Source organism: Corythoichthys intestinalis, chromosome 6, assembly GCF_030265065.1.
Source record: "Corythoichthys intestinalis isolate RoL2023-P3 chromosome 6, ASM3026506v1, whole genome shotgun sequence".
In the NCBI taxonomy this organism is placed as follows: domain Eukaryota; kingdom Metazoa; phylum Chordata; class Actinopteri; order Syngnathiformes; family Syngnathidae; genus Corythoichthys; species Corythoichthys intestinalis.
In genome coordinates this window covers 22,905,934-22,919,492 of record NC_080400.1, presented here as the reverse complement: position 1 = coordinate 22,919,492, position 13,559 = coordinate 22,905,934, and the positions used below count along the sequence as shown (strand labels likewise).

Sequence of the window (13,559 nt, the reverse complement as noted above, 5' to 3'; positions counted from 1 at the left end):
TTAATTATTTAGTATGATTTGGGGAAAACTCCCACGAAGAATAGTCAACAAAAAAGATAGCAATAGTAATCCAAATCTGCGTTTTTGTTAGAGCCCCACAGCAGGCCTGTATACTTTTTCCTTTTTTTCCCCCTCAGTCATCAGCACTCATTCCACACACCTGTCCTGCACACCTGGTCATTACCACAGCCTCCCTACATAAGCACACACAGCCCTCTGCTCCATTGCGAGTTTGTTAGCCTTCACTGCAACTTATGAGCGTTTCTAGTTACCTTGTCTTGCCGGATTTTTGATACACCTTTTTGACCTTGTGGATTTTTGCCTCTAGCCTGCTCCTCGTCTGTGCCTCTGCCTTTGATACACCTTTTTGACCTTGTGGATTTTTGCCTCTAGCCTGCTCCTCGTCTGTGCCTCTGCCTTTTCTCTGTGACCTGAACCCTGCTACAGGACCGGATCTAGACGCATCCTGCCTGGGCCTTCGCCTTGCTCGTCCCCCTCCTGCTCGAACAGCCTTCCGTGCTTCTCCAAGGGCCAAGACTTCTTCCTCTCAGAACCATTGTTAATAAATCTGCTCTGAGCACTGCATTATTGGGTCCGTTTGTTCTCTGAGCCCTGTCAGAACAAACTCGCCATAACATGGACCCAGCAGACTCTTCCCGGTATGAGCAGGCCATCAAGTACCAAGGCCAACGATTAGGTGAGCATGAGCAGCTCCTGTCTTTTCTGACCCAAAGTGTGTCTCAGCTTTCCCACATGGCTGCCTCATACCACAATCAACCCGCTGCTGAAAGGGAATCACAAATGTGGTCAGAGCCCAACATCCCACCACCCTCAAGATACTCAGGTGACCCAACAACGTGTAGAAGCTTTTTTAACCAGTTGAAACTAATTTTTGCTTCTCAGCCCTGTCGTTTTTCCCAGGAGACAGCCAAGATCGCCTTTCTAGCAAATCTCCTGGAGGGTGCGCCGTTGGGCTACTTCAATGCCCTAATGGAGCAGAATTCTCCATTTCTGGCCACATATGAACTCGTTGCAGCGGAGCTGAAGAAAATTTATGACCACCCACTACGCGAACAGGAAGCCGGCACACTCCTCCTTCAGATGAGGCAAGACCGAAAACCCATCAGGGAGTATGTCAGTCAGTTTCATTCTCTGGCGGTCGAATCCTGCTGGGGTAGCAAGGCCCTGTTATCGTCGTTCAAGGCTGGACTTGACCCAGAAATTGGAATGGAGATAGCACTCAGGTGCCGTTTTTCAACACTAGATGAGGTCATCAATACCGCCATAGAGGTGTCTGATCAAATCGCCCAGTGGAGGCCTCGTTCCGCCAGCTCCCCTGTTGTGACCCCAGTTATCCGTGGGGGCGCTGAGGCCACATCCCCCACCCAGAGAGAACCGACGCAGATTGGCAGAACTAGGTTGTCCGTAGAGGAGCGCAATCACCGATTATCGACAAGGCTCTGTCTGTACTGTGGGAGACCCGGGCATTTCGCTCTTAATTGCCCCAACAAGAGGCATAGTCCCATACACAAACACAAAGTGTCCATCAGTCGCGCCATCTCCTTGGGGATAACTTCACGGGTTCAACCCACAGTGGTTTTAAGTTCACATGCCTTCTCTCTCCAACAGGAAGCCCTGATTGACTCGGGATCAGACACCAACCTGATAAACATGGATCTGGCTAAACGACTTCGATTGCAGCTCATCGAAATACCTTCTCCTCTGGAAGCCGTGGCCCTGGACGGAAGCCCTCTATGGCGGGTAACGCACCGCACACCCGTTATCCAAATGGAATTTCCGGGTCGTCATACCGAAAATATCAGTTTTCATGTGTACCATTCCCCTAACGAACCACTCGTCCTCGGATTGCCTTGGCTGAAAAGACACAACCCCCACATTGACTGGGACACCGGGGGGGTGGTCTCCTGGAGCCTGTCGTGTGACGGAACGTGCATGACAGACGGTACGGCGAAGACGGACAAGACTCACTCAGCCCAGATAGCCTCCACCACATTTATCACGAAGAAAGAAAAACAAGCTGAGTTCCCTGACCTCGATAAGGTCCCGGCCTGTTACCATGACCTCAAGCAGGTGTTTAATAAGCTCAAGGCCTCTAGCCTCCCCCCACACCGTCCTCACGACTGCGCCATAAACCTACAACCGGGCTCAATCCCCCCCAGGGGTCGCTTGTACTCGTTGTCCGGCCCAGAAACCCAGGCCATGACAAAGTATATAAATGAGTCGTTAGCATCAGGGCTCATCAGGAGATCCTCCTCTCCTGCCGGTGCTGGGTTTTTCTTCGTCGAAAAGAAGGACAAGTCACTCCGTCCCTGCATTGATTATAGTGGGCTCAATGAAATAACTGTCCGTGATCGGTACCCACTACCGTTAATGTCATCTGCTTTTGAGATGCTCCAAGATGCCCAAATCTTCACAAAGCTTGACTTGCGCAATGCATATCACCTTGTCCGCATAAAGGAGGGGGATGAGTGGAAGACCGCTTTTAACACACCCATTGGCCACTTCGAATATTTGGTCATGCCGTTCGGCCTGACAAATGCCCCGGCTGTCTTCCAAGCCTTGTTCAATGATGTTCTGAGGGAATTTTTGAATGTCTTTGTTTTCGTCTATTTGGATGACATTTTGATTTATTCCCCCAACCTGGAGACCCACATCAAACATGTTCGCTCAGTTCTTGAAAAATTATTACAAAACGGCCTTTTTGTCAAGGCAGAGAAATGTGTATTTCACAAACCATCTGTTCAGTTCCTAGGTTTTGTCATTGCAGAAGGGGAAATACGCATGGACCCAGAAAAGGTTCGAGCTGTCCAGGATTGGCCGAGGCCCAGTTCACGTAAGGAGGTACAACGCTTTTTGGGATTTGCAAATTTCTACAGAAAATTCATAAGGGGATTCAGCTCGGTGGCTTCACCGCTACACTGTTTGACGTCTCTCAAGTGTCGTTTTCAGTGGGACCCCAAGGCCGAGGCGGCCTTCTGTAGACTGAAACGGCTTTTTACCTCCGCTCCGATCCTCAGATTTCCTGATCCAGCTCTCCAATTTATAGTCGAGGTCGACGCCTCAGACACCGGAGTTGGTGCTGTGCTATCCCAGCGATCTCCCCTTACAGGAAAAATCCACCCATGTGCGTTCCTATCCAAGAAACTAACCAATGCAGAAAGAAATTATGACGTGGGAAACCGGGAGTTATTGGCCATCAAAGTGGCCTTAGAAGAATGGAGACACTGGCTAGAGGGGGCTGAACAGCCATTTGTTGTGTGGACAGACCACAGAAATTTGGAGCACCTCAAAACAGCCAAAAGACTCAACGCCCGTCAAGCCAGGTGGTCCTTGTTTTTCACACGCTTTAATTTCATCTTGTCATACAGACCCGGTGCCAAGAACACCAAACCAGACGCCCTTTCCCGGGTGTTTCCCTCGGAGGGACACATGGAGGAACCCGAACCCATCCTTCCCAAGTCATGCTTGGTGGGGGGTTTCCAGTGGCAGATCATCAAGAAGGTCCAGGAGGCCACCAAGGGATTGACCAACCCACCTGGTACCCCCCCAGGGTCGCTGTTTGTGCCGCAGGGCCTCCGAGGGGAGGTCATTCATTGGAGCCACACATCCCGATTTGCAGGCCATCCAGGGAGCAGACGCACGCTGGCTATCCTGGCCCGAAAATTTTGGTGGCCGCACATGAAGAATGACGTTAGGGATTATGTGGCGGCGTGTGTGGTCTGCTCCACCAACAAGACGCCTAGGAGGTCACCTGCGGGCGAACTGCTCCCTTTGACGGTTCCGACGCGACCCTGGTCACACATCTCGGTGGACTTTGTTACCGGACTGCCTCCCTCACAGGGGAAGACCACCGTGTTAACGGTGGTGGACAGATTTTCAAAGATGGTCCGATTCATCACCTTCCCTAAACTACCCACCGCTAAAGAAACTGCCAGCGCTCTGCTTGACGAGGTATTTAAGGTCCATGGCTTTCCGTCTGACGTAGTGTCTGATAGAGGGCCACAATTTGTGGCTCGTTTCTGGAAGGCATTCTGTGGGCTCATTGGTGCCACAGTCAGTCTGTCCTCAGGGTTCCATCCTCAGAGCAACGGGCAAGCGGAGAGAATGAATCAAGATTTGGAAACCACTCTGCGCTGTTTGGTTTCCAAACATCCCACTACGTGGGCCCAAAACATCATGTGGGTTGAGGTTGCCCACAACTGCCTGCCATGCTCTTCGTCGGGGTTTTCCCCGTTTCATGTTGTATTTGGGTATCCGGCCCCTCTGTTCCCACAGACAGAGACACCAACACGAGTACCCTCTGCCTTGTTGTGGATCCGCCGCAAGAAGAGGGTGTGGAGCCAAGCCAGAGCCAGTCTCATCAGGAGCGCAGCCCGTATGAAGAGGATGGCAGATCGTCATCGCTCGAGCAACCCGACATACGAGGTGGGTCAAAAGGTGTGGCTGTCAACCAAACATCTCCCTCTTAAGGTTGGGAGCCGCAAACTAGCTCCCCGGTTTGTTGGCCCCTTCCCGATCTCCAAAATCATCAACCCGGTGGCTGTACGGCTGCGACTCCCCAGGACCATGAGGGTCCATCCGACCTTTCATGTTGGACAACTAAAACCGGTCTGTGTGAGCCCTTTGGTTCCCCCCACGCCGCCTCCTCGATTGATTGACGGCGGCTCGGCCTACACCGTGACCAGACTCCTGAAATCCAGACCGCGGGGTCGTGGTTTCCAGTACCTCGTTGACTGGGAGGGCTATGGCCCCGAGGAACGTTCGTGGGTCCCCTCCTCTCACATCCTGGACCCGGACCTCATTCGGGACTTCCACCGACTCCACCCAGACGCGCCTGGTCCGTCCGGAGTCCGTCCCTAGGGGGGGGGTTCTGTTAGAGCCCCACAGCAGGCCTGTATACTTTTTCCTTTTTTTTCCCCCTCAGTCATCAGCACTCATTCCACACACCTGGTCATTACCACAGCCTCCCTACATAAGCACACACAGCCCTCTGCTCCATTGCGAGTTTGTTAGCCTTCACTGCAACTTACGAGCGTTTCTAGTTACCTTGTCTTGCCGGATTTTTGATACACCTTTTTGACCTTGTGGATTTTTGCCTCTAGCCTGCTCCTCGTCTGTGCCTCTGCCTTTGATACACCTTTTTGACCTTGTGGATTTTTGCCTCTAGCCTGCTCCTCGTCTGTGCCTCTGCCTTTTCTCTGTGACCTGAACCCTGCTACAGGACCGGATCTAGACGCATCCTGCCTGGGCCTTCGCCTTGCTCGTCCCCCTCCTGCTCGAACAGCCTTCCGTGCTTCTCCAAGGGCCAAGACTTCTTCCTCTCAGAACCATTGTTAATAAATCTGCTCTGAGCACTGCATTATTGGGTCCGTTTGTTCTCTGAGCCCTGTCAGTTTTTTACTTACTCGAAGATCCAGGAATTAGACCGATCCCATGGCAATGTCGCAGCTGCTATTAGGCCGTCGATTCCATAAAATATACTGATCCGAAAAGCCGCTGTGGGACCGACGAATCAAAAAAAAAAAAAAAAAAAAATAGACGGATCCCTTACTTGACTGAGGATCCAGGAAAAATGTTCATGCGCTAGTTGTAACGCGTGGTGGGTAGGATACGTGCATACAGGGACCAAAAAGGGGGAGAACCTTCCACTTATGCACATTTATTCACTAAAAATAATAATTCCACCTTGACCACTCACTTCACTCCCCTTGTTTCCATTTGACTGGGAATTGCATCCAAAAAAAGCAGCACATTGTGGCATTTTACTTCGCGAGTTTAGGCAGCAATAAGCAATTGTTGAACACGAAAGATGCCAATGACGTCATCACTGCGAGCCCGCACACCATGGCGCCAACTAACGGTCAAAATATGGACTAAAAATGATAAAATATTGCCATTGATCTAACATTTTATGTGTTTCTAACAACATATTTTAGTACAAGAGAACAATTGTGGTTTATTAAAGCCTACATGTATTTAAGTTAGAGGATCACTTTAAAACAGTGAATTCTATGCACGATTTCAGATATTATATTACTAATATGAAAGATGTCTACCTTAATATGATCCCTGGCCCTGTTTTCCATGAATCTTCATGTTTTGTCTTGTAGTGGCATTTGTTGTGCGACACACAATGCACAAACAGAGCTAGCGGAAGTAACTAGCCTACCAGTTGTTACTGGCATCCCCAAGGGGCCGCTGTCCCCTACAATATGACCGGGTTACTAGTTAAGCGTAGAAGAAGTGGGTGTCTGGGCTAGTGACGGGATCTGTCGTTCACTTGAGTAAACGAATCCATTCCGGATCGTTCAGTAAAAAGATTTGTTCAAACGAATCGTTCAACGAATCGTTCGCCCCCCTCATCTCCCTCCCCGCCCAAATGAATCGTTCGGTTAGTGAACGGGAAGTGACGTTGCCGAACGAATCACCAAAGACCGCTTCGCAGTATAACTGAACGGGAAGTGACATTCTTGGTCCCTCCCTCTCTCTTGCACACAGGCTCCTCATTGACCGCTCGTCGTAGTTTCAGTAATGAGTGACAGGCAATATCATTCTGCTTTCACAGACAGCCTCGTCTCCCTCCCGCTGCTGCAAAAGCGAGGGAGAACTTCCGCGTCGTCTGTCCTAGTTTAATGGGATCAAAGTCATGGCTCGTGCTTGCATTTCGATTGAGGACACGGTTAAACATTTTCCTTTTGTGGGGGGAGCGGGGGGTTGGGGTCGGGGGCGCACGGACTTTAGCATGTTCTTAATCACATTGACAATGCTGCTGCTACCAGCCAACGCAGCATGCTTGCTGTCACGAAAATAAAAATAAATCGAAAGTTTAATTTCTAAATATGGAACGACCAACACATCATATTTACCTCTCGCTCTGTTGTATTTTTGTTTTTATGCTCTTATTTTTAGTTACTATTGTTAAAACTATAAGTGTAAATAGCTAGTTGTCGAATGTGCTGCTCTGAAATAAAGACAATACTACATTTTGATATTTGACAGTTTAATTGCAAACCAGTATTAAGATGATCGTATTTAATTTTTGCACTGGTATTAATAAATAAAATAATCCGGTCAACTCCCCTGTTGTCCCCGCATCTCAGATCGTCAAATGCTGACGAGAAATGATTGCTTGCTCTTTAGGATGTCGCCTTTCTACTCTCATTAGTCTGTTAAGAAAAATGTAGACATATTGCGACATCTCCCCTGTCCATGTGCGTTGTTTTGGGGCGCTTGTGTAGCACATGATGGACGGATTGACATAATTTGTCAAACCAACCAACACCTGACACGAAAAAAAAAAATAAAACACTTGGAAAAAATGGACATGTATATACCGTTTCATTGCAAATCAGTATTATGGTTATCATACTAAATTTTCTTTTTTTCTGTGCACATATGAGGTAAATATCGCTGCCATGAAGCCTCCTTATAGTGACAGTTCTTTGCCCCCTTCATTGCCGTCACGCAACCGCAGCTCAGCTTTTGCTTGCCTCGTAGCTACCCGTGTTTTAAATTACTGTAAATTTGATAGTATGTCGTAATAGGTAGTCGCGAGTTTGTTGAGAAAAGTAGTACACTAAACCATGCTCGCTAGATTTGTGTGGTGTTTTTGTCTTTTTGAGCTGCATTTGATAGGCTCCACGTTAACAAATATGTGACAAAGTCCTTTCCTTTCATTTTTTGATTCGTTCACCGCATAGTCATTACTGAAAAGTCAAGTTAGCAGCAAGCTAGGTCAGGAACCGGAGGACCGAGTCACTGAACGGGAAGTGACAAAACTCAGTCTTGCCCCCCTGCCTGCACGCTGGCTGCTCATTGGCCACACGTGGAAGTGAGTGACATACACCCTGATTCTGTTTCCGGTCCCTCCCCTGCCCGCGATGAGGCTGGCGTCTGATTGGTCATGTGCGATGTCAGAAGACGCTGCCGCTTGCTCAACGCCCTCCCACGCAGAGAACAAGCACCAACTTCATAGAACGAATCAGTGCAGATGGTGATTAGTTCGGTCTCGTTCACCCAAACAATTCGCTCAAAAAGAACGAATCGTTCGCGACCGATACAACACTAGTCTGGGCGAGGAAAAGAGAGAACGGTGTTGAGAGAGAGTTGTGCAGAGAGCGCAGTGAAAAGCCGCCGTGTCCTCCTCTGGTTTTTGTTTTGTTCATAAAAGTCTCCAGCAAAAAGCCACTGTGTTTTTACACACATTGCCACCTCTCCGAAGTACTGTAAGCACCTGACGAATCGACGACAACGAGCCACGTTAATCGCCGGTCCACTCCACACTACGGTGCAGAGATGAAAGCACTTGCCTTGCGCGGCCAGACTGTTCTCTCTGTATATTTCAAACACTGTGAGAATAGCTGGAACAGCGGTGAGTCTGGTGTACCAGGCTATGAAAGCACTGCTATTACCAAAAGTGCAGATTGGTAACACAGTGTACTTCTGCCAGCACTCTGATTGGTTGGCTTTGTGACACATTAGTAGCCTGTGCTGAATTGAGTGCGCAGAGAAAAAAAAAAAGACGAGCGCAGGAGTCGACAAGTTGATGAAGAGCTGGAGTTGTGCTCACAATCCATTATTGCTCGCATATAGTACCATATGCAGAGGAGGTGGGAGGGGCGCTTCCTTAAAGCCCCTAAGTAACTGGGTGCGCAACTGAAAATGCATTAATTTAAAGTAAAAAGGCGCATTTTTAAAAATTTATTTTGCCATGCGCTCGCATGTCACTGGTTAACCCTTCGCGTGCCAGTTCTGACATGCGTGTCATAGGGTTCCAACCCCTGCTTTATAGCATACAGATTCAGGATTCAGCTGATTTTAGAAACTAAATTCTGTGGTTTATGAAGAGTGGAAAAACCAGAATTTAACACAGACGAAATCATTCGGCCGATTAGAGTAAAGTATTACCGAGACAAAATGGTAACGTCACGTACCGAAATGGTTATATATATATATATATATATATATATCGCATATGTATGTACATGTGTATATACAGTGCCTTGCAAAAGTATTCGGCCCCCTGGAATCTTGCAACCTTTCGCCACATTTCAGGCTTCAAACATAAAGATATGAAATTTCTTTTTTTTGTCAAGAATCAACAACAAGTGGGACACAGTCGTGAAGTGGAACAAACTTTATTCGATAATTTAAACTTTTTTAACAAATAAAAAACTGAAAAGTGGGGCGTGCAATATTATTCGGCCCCTTTACTTTCAGTGCAGCAAACTCACTCCAGAAGTTTAGTGAGGATCTCTGAATGATCCAATGTTGTCCTAAATGACTGATGATGAGAAATAGAATCCACATGTGTGTATTCAAGTCTCCGTATAAATGCACCTGCTCTGTGATAGTCTCAGGGTTCTGTTTAAAGTGCAGAGAGCATTATGAAAACCAAGGAACACACCAGGCAGGTCCAAGATACTGTTGTGGAGAAGTTTAAAGCCGGATTTGGATACAAAAAGATTTCCCAAGCTTTAAACATCTCAAGGAGCACTGTGCAAGCCATCATATTGAAATGGAAGGAGCATCAGACCACTGCAAATCTACCAAGACCGGCCGTCCTTCCAAACTTTCTTCTCAAACAAGGAGAAAACTGATCAGAGATGCAGCCAAGAGGCCCATGATCACTCTGGATGAACTGCAGAGATCTACATCTGAGGTGGGAGAGTCTGTCCATAGGACAACAATCAGTCGTACACTGCACAAATCTGGCCTTTATGGAAGAGTGGGAAGAAGAAAGCCATTTCTCAAAGATATCCATAAAAAGTCTCGTTTAAAGTTTGCCACAAGCCACCTGGGAGACACACCAAACATGTGGAAGAAGGTGCTCTGGTCAGATGAAACCAAAATTGAACTTTTTGGCCACAATGCAAAACGATATGTTTGGCGTAAAAGCAACACAGCTCATCACCCTGAACACACCATCCCCACTGTCAAACATGGTGGTGGCAGCATCATGGTTTGGGCCTGCTTTTCTTCAGCAGGGACAGGGAAGATGGTTAAAATTGACGGGAAGATGGATGCAGCCAAATACAGGAACATTCTGGAAGAAAACCTGTTAGTATCTGCACAAGACCTGAGACTGGGACAGAGATTTATCTTCCAACAGGACAATGATCCAAAACATAAAGCCAAATCTACAATGGAATGGTTAAAAAATAAACGTATCCAGGTGTTAGAATGGCCAAGTCAAAGTCCAGACCTGAATCCAATCGAGAATCTGTGGAGAGAGCTGAAGACTGCTGTTCACAAACACTCTCCATCCAACCTCACTGAGCTCGAGCTGTTTTGCAAGGAAGAATGGGCAAGAATGTCAGTCTCTCGATGTGCAAAACTGATAGAAACATACCCCAAGCGACTTGCAGCTGTAATTGGAGCAAAAAGTGACGCTACAAAGTATTAACGAAAGGGGGCCGAATAATATTGCACGCCCCACTTTTCAGTTTTTTATTTGTTAAAAAAGTTTAAATTATCCAATAAATTTTGTTCCACTTCACGATTGTGTCCCACTTGTTGATTCTTGACAAAAAATTAAAATTTTATATCTTTATGTCTGAAGCCTGAAATGTGGCGAAAGGTTGCAAGGTTCAAGGGGGCCGAATACTTTTGCAAGGCACTGTATATAGAGATATATATAGAGATTTATATATATATATACATATGTAATATATATATATTTTTGTCTCCATCCATGTACCCGTTTATAATGCGCACCATGATTTTACAAGTTGATTTTGGGGAAAAAAAAGTGCGCGTTATATTCGGGAAATTACGGTATGTCAAATACTGGGATCATGCCACACGTTTTAATACGAAGGTGGTTTGCATTTTGTGGCTGACATACTCCTTGTCCACCAAGAATGACACTCAGCCGACGATAGGCTGCTTGTCGCACCCCCCACCCCCACCGCCGGGAGAGCGCTATACTCGGCTTATTGCCTCTTCGTGTGCCTGGTGTGCTGTCAAATTTCCACCCCATCAGAAATTGCAACTTTGTGTTAAATATAGCCACGAATACAGCAATTACAAAGTACACACTACAAACTTTTTTTAAAAAAAAAGGAGTATTTACTCTTGTTTGATCATGGACAGACATGTAGAAAAGCTCTCCTCAGACACATCCTGCCATGTTAGCTGCACAACAAATGCACACTGTTCATTTCGTTATGTTTTAGTCTCCCAAGACAACTTCTTAGCTTGTTATAGTCTCGTCATTGTCATGAAAAAATAGTTCGTCGACGAAATACTTTCGCTATAGTCATTGTTGACAGAAACAACACTAATGAGAAAAAAAGCCCAAAAGAAAAAAGACTTACGGCATACAAGTGTTTTTTTTTCGTTTTTGTTTTGTTTTTTAATTTCAAAGACCCTGAAAGTTACAGGGTCTTTAAAAAAATAAAAACATACTGGTTTTTGCTGTCACAAAAGCACATAAATGCTACATTAAGTAGCTATTGATCATATTCTTAGGGAAGTATGACGTTATTGTGGCACAGATTGCTCTTCAGAAATCATGACCCGTATGTTGATGATCTCCACATTTTCATGGTCCATTACTGACCTAATATCTGAATGGTGACAACAATAATCTTCTAATGGTATTGTCTAGAAGGCACATATTTTTATGGACAGTTAATCCCGTTGATGGTTTAGATTGCCCTAATCTGTTTCCAAATGGGCCATGAAAAACATTAAAGCCTAAATACAGAGACTGCATAATCTTACCTGCAAAGGAAGCCAACACAAAGCAAATGCCAGAACAGAGGCCACCAAAAGAGAGAAGGTCTTTTTCCGCTTTTGCTTCCAGTGGCGTTTACTGCCCGTCTGCTCCCCAGGCACGAAATTACGCTTCAGGCTGACGCTGATGGCACAGTATGAGATGCTGACGGATAGCAGTGGGATCATGTAGGAGGCTATGAGGACGAAGCAGGAGTACAGCAGCCGCAGGTTGCTGCCTTCTGGCCAGAATTCTTCACAAACCACCAGGTTGAGCCCAGTGGGCCGTAGGTCCAAGTAACGCGTGTAGAACGATGAAGGGGCAGCCAAGGCCAGCGATAAAAGCCACACGGCCACTGTCACTGTACCGCAGCCCCTCAATGAGATCCTCCTACGCACTGGGTGAGCTGAATGGAAGGACCACAAAATAGCAATGACAGAAGATTAGGAGTGTAATAGGGGCGAGGCACATGCATTTTACCTTGGTGAATGTGTTTATACTATACTACAGTAGAATGCAGTGTAATTGCACACCGCTATAGACAATTGTTCTCTTGTTGTCACAGTGCAGGGAGTATGAGCTCTATAATTTGGGTTTTTATGCATCAAGCAAGAGTACACACAGCACAAGTGGAAGATGAAAAAGGTTCTGTGAACAAACCATCAAGAAAACATGATAACATATTGAACAGGATGAATAGAAAAACAGAGTCGGCGATGAGAAAAACAAAAGCCTTCCACTGTCTTCACTGTGACTATATGATGGGACACAAGGATAGACTGCTATGTTAAACTACAGTGGGGCAAATAAGTATTTAGTCAACCAATGTCCTGGAGTGGCCTAGCCAGTCTCCAGATATCAACCCCATAGAAAATCTGCGGAGGGAGTTGAAAGTCCGTGTTGCCCAACGACAGCCCCAAAACATCACTGTTCTAGAGAAGATCTGCATGGAGGAATGGGCCAAAATACCAGCAACAGTGTGTGAAGAGTTACAGAAAACGTTTGGCCTCCGTTATTGCCAACAAAGGGTACATAACAAAGTACTGAGATGAACTTTTGGTATTGACCAAATACTTATTTTCCACCATGATTTGCAAATAAATTCTTTAAAAATCAAACAATGTGATTTTCTGGGTTTTTCTTTCCACATTCTGTCTCTCATGGTTGAGGTTTACCCATGTTGACTATTACAGGCCTCTAATATTTTCAAGTGGGAGAACTTGCACAATTAGTGGTTGACTAAATACTTATTTGCCCCACTGTATCTAAAAATGTTGGCAGCAGACAGCAATAGGGGCGTAAATCACTAATTTATTGTCAATGCAATAGGTTATTGATTTCTTTGGACAAGGACAATGGTGCAATATTTGCCAATATTACATTTCACCGATTGAATTCGATTTAATGGCCTTCAATAATTTTTCATACGATACTATGTGTACCCATTTAACATAATCTGTCATGTTTGTGTGCGTTCTCAGTTCCTTTTTTGATTCAGACCCTGATTGAGCCGGATGGGCGGGGCCGTGCGACACACCTGTGGTGCATTAGGAATGCTCAATATTAAAGGACGCCTGTTGCCATCTGCGAGTGTTGGACTATTGCTTGCTTACCGCTGTGTGCGTCGTCTCGAGATCTCTTGCCTGCTTACGGTTGTATTAATTGTTATCACTTTGTTGTTGTGCTAGTATTTTTGTTGGACTTTGCTATTTTTTGTTTTTGCCTTTTCTGGCCATTGTTACCTTCCCCTTGGTTCGCTTGCCGATTCTGTTCGTGCCATTTTTGTTTGTATTTTTTTCATGTATTCTGACGTGCTCCC

The 13,559-nt window shown here is 46.2% G+C and overlaps 1 protein-coding gene across 2 annotated transcripts in view; it reads right to left on the bottom strand.

Annotated features, from left to right (window-relative positions):
• Positions 1–13,559, bottom strand: part of si:dkey-202l22.3 (7 transmembrane receptor domain-containing protein) — a 45,424-nt gene that overhangs the window by 19,228 nt on the left and 12,637 nt on the right. For both annotated transcript variants that reach the window (XM_057839690.1, XM_057839689.1), the window contains exon 3: positions 11,749–12,146. In XM_057839690.1, the coding sequence (XP_057695673.1) occupies positions 11,749–12,146 (398 nt within the window). The remainder of the gene's footprint in view (positions 1–11,748; positions 12,147–13,559) is intronic.